The 3,434-nt window shown below is 34.4% G+C and overlaps 1 protein-coding gene across 1 annotated transcript; it reads left to right on the forward strand.

Annotated features, from left to right (window-relative positions):
- The first annotated feature begins 256 nt into the window (after positions 1 to 256).
- On the forward strand, positions 257 to 3,341 carry LOC111493649 (ethylene-responsive transcription factor RAP2-7-like). Its single transcript, XM_023143425.1, has 9 exons — positions 257 to 1,040; positions 1,182 to 1,207; positions 1,300 to 1,330; positions 1,450 to 1,537; positions 1,611 to 1,756; positions 1,839 to 1,894; positions 1,972 to 2,057; positions 2,314 to 2,415; positions 3,035 to 3,341. Exons 1-9 carry the CDS (start codon positions 580 to 582, stop codon positions 3,269 to 3,271), a joined length of 1,233 nt encoding a protein of 410 aa, XP_022999193.1. The 5' UTR covers positions 257 to 579; the 3' UTR covers positions 3,272 to 3,341.
- The last annotated feature ends 93 nt before the right edge of the window (positions 3,342 to 3,434 follow it).

The following is a 3,434-nucleotide window of genomic DNA, read 5'->3' on the forward strand; positions in this document are numbered from 1 at the left end:
ATATAAAAAAGTAAAAAAAGAAAATTAAAAAAAAAAATAAGGAATACAATTCAAACCTGATTTTTAATTGGTTTGAACATAAACATCTTGAGCACGGCGCCGTGTTTGGGTATCGACATAATAAATAATATCCAACTTTAACTGTTTTAATTTAATATTATTATTATTATTATATTCTTTAATTTAACGCTAAAAAAGGAATGGGTTTAAAAATATTCCTAAAATCCCTTTGGCCTTCACAGTTTAAAGATCTCTTCTTTCTTTTTCTAGACCTCTCTTCTCTCTCACCTACTTACTTTTTCAGTTTCCTGCTCTCTCTCTTTCTCTCTCATCAAAATTCAGCCATAGCCTTACAGCTTACAAGCAAAAACAATTAAATCCCCCGTTTTTTTTAATTTTTTTCACAATTTCTTCGGGTTTTGGGTTCTTAGATTGATTTTAATGGCGAGAGCAATTCTGGGTATTTGTTCTTTTCAATAAAAATTAAGGAAAAAAAAGGATTTTTTCTTCTCTGTTTTGCTCTGTTTTTGAAGAACAATCCAGAGGAATCTGAAAGAGGAGGAGGAGGAAGAAGAAGAAATGATGATGTTGAATCTTAACGATTCGATTATGAACCGTGATGAAGCGACGACGGATCGGATCGTAATGGAGGATTCGGAGACTTCGAATTCCTCCGTCGTTAATGCCGATGAGGTCTGCAACAGCAGAGATGAAGAGTCCTCTGTTTTAATCTTCGATATTCTCAAGAAGGAAAGTCCCGGCGGCGTTGGCGGCGGCCCAGTTCCTGAATTAGTGACCCAGGCGCTTTTCCCGGTTGCCAGTGGGTGGGGAGATTCTGGGTCTCCAGTACTCAGGACCCAGTGGTTGAACCTGTCGCCGACGGCAAATTCTGGTGGCGGTGGAGGACAGCAGGAGCTGAAAGCTGTGCAGCCAAAACAACAGCAGGTGAGGAAGAGCCGCCGTGGGCCACGGTCCAGAAGCTCGCAGTACCGTGGTGTTACGTTTTACCGGCGAACTGGAAGATGGGAATCTCATATTTGGTAATTAAATTAAAAAATTAAAATTTGGTGTTCATTTTTAATAATTGGTTCTTTCCCAATTAAGGAATTTCGTATTTTTATTTTTCGTGGAAAGCTTTTTAAATATTTTCTAATTATAATTTTGATTTTTGTGTTTGTCAGGGATTGTGGGAAACAAGTTTATTTGGGTAAGAAAAAAAAAAAACAATAAAAGTCCAATTTTTATTTCCTTTTTTTGTACATTCAATTTAATGAGTAATTTGGGTTTGAATTTTCCCAGGCGGGTTCGACACGGCCCATGCTGCAGCAAGGTTAGCTATTTTTATTTAATTATTTATTTTCTACCATTTTTTCTATAAAATTAAAAAAAAAAAAAAACTATATATGCATCTAAATTTCAAGATTAATTTTTGGAAATTTGACCCAACAGGGCTTATGATCGAGCGGCTATAAAATTTAGAGGAGTCGATGCAGATATAAACTTCAACATAAGTGATTACGACGAAGATATGAAACAAGTGAGCTTCTTTTTTTTTTTTTTTTAATTTAAAGAAAAATAATATAAGGGTTAATTTTTTTTTTCTTTTGCAGACAAAGAATCTAAACAAAGAAGAGTTTGTGCATGTTCTACGCCGACAAAGTTCTGGAATTTCTCGTGGAGGATCAAAGCTAAGAGGACTATCTGTTCAAAAATATGGACGTTGGGAAACTCAAATGAATCAAATTATTGGAAAGAAGTAAGTAAAATATTTAAGATATATAATGATATACATTTCAATTATTGTTGAACTGAACTTGTTTTAATTCAACCATTTTCAGTGGAACTGAGGAAAGATCTGAGAGGTTCGAGACAACGGTGGAGGCAAGTAATGGAGGTACGAAAAAAACAAAAGGAATTAAATGTTTATATATATATATATATATTAATGAAATAATTTTGCTTTAAATGTAGGCAATGGACATAATCTTGATTTGAGCATTGGAGGAATTTTCAACTACCATTTTAGTAATTCTTCTCAAAAGCTTGAGAGACCAAAGGTGGCCCCCCCCTCTCTCTCTATAATATATATATATATATATATATATATATATATATATATATAATTAATTCTTCTTATTTATATTTAATGTAATTTAATTTCATGTGGTGGGTATCCATTTTCTAATAGCTACTCATTCTAAATAATAATATAAAAATATTAACGTCTCGTTTCATAACTATTTTGTTGTTGACTTTTATTTACTCGTTCCATCAAGTCAAAAATGTGTTCATGTTACGTGTGTTTGGTGGCAGAATGAAAACAATGGCCATGCACATGGAATGGGTGGACAACAACCTAATACTCCTCCTTCCGTGTTCTCTTGTTTTTACTCCGCTTTTTTACCACTTAATCAGGTAATTTTTTCGAGAAATTTAGAATTTAGGTATCTAGGCATAGTTTGTGTCACGGCTAGTATATGTGAGATCCCATATCAGTTGGAGAGGGAACGAATAAGGGTGTCGAAACTGTTGGAGGATGAAAATCCCACAAGGGAATGATTAAGAGTTTATAATCAAAGAATACTCTCTCCATTGGTATGAGACCTTTTGAGGAAGCCCAAAACAAAACCATGAGAGCTTATGCTCAAAGTGGACAATATCATACCATTGTGGAGAGTTGTGTTCGTCTAATAGAAACCTGTCCTAGTTGACATTTTTTAAAACCGTGAGGCTTACGGTGATACGTAACAAGCTAGGATGGACAATATCTGTTAGCGCTTCGGCTGTTACAGTATACGCGTGTCTAAATAGTAGAAGTTCTCGACTAAGTGGATAGTTCAATACGTGAGGCTTTGAGGCAAGTCAGGATGGACAATATCTGTTAGTAATGAGTTTGGGCTGTTACAGTATACGCATGTCTGGATACTAGAGGTTCTCAACTAAGTGGATAGTTCAATATGCTTCAATTCTCCATTTTGATTCTATTAATATAAGTGAGACGAAAATGACTGATTCACGTCGTATTTTTGGACAGGAAAGAGGGAGAGAGACGAGAAACAAAGAGTCGACGAGTTGGAGATGGCAAACGGCGAGGTCGATAGAAGGAAATGTGAAGGAAGAAAAGAAGAAGAAGATAGAAAGCCATGGTTCCAAGAGTGCAGCATCATCAGGATTCTCTCCCTCTTATAATTTTGGTTCATTTTATGCTCAAAACAACACACCTCTCCACACTAATCACTGCCTTCCAACGCCTTACACCAATATTTCTTGACCACCACTAATATTTTATGTGCTTTATTTGATGCTAATGACAGAAATAATTCTTAATTATTTATTTATTTCCAACCCTAATTATTCTCAACCATTTTCCTTTCTTTTTTTTTTTTTTTTTTTTTTTTTTTTTTTTTTTTTTTTTTTTTTTTTTTTTTTTTTTT

This window comes from Cucurbita maxima, unplaced genomic scaffold, assembly GCF_002738345.1.
Source record: "Cucurbita maxima cultivar Rimu unplaced genomic scaffold, Cmax_1.0 Cma_Scf00001, whole genome shotgun sequence".
Lineage (NCBI taxonomy): Eukaryota > Viridiplantae > Streptophyta > Magnoliopsida > Cucurbitales > Cucurbitaceae > Cucurbita > Cucurbita maxima.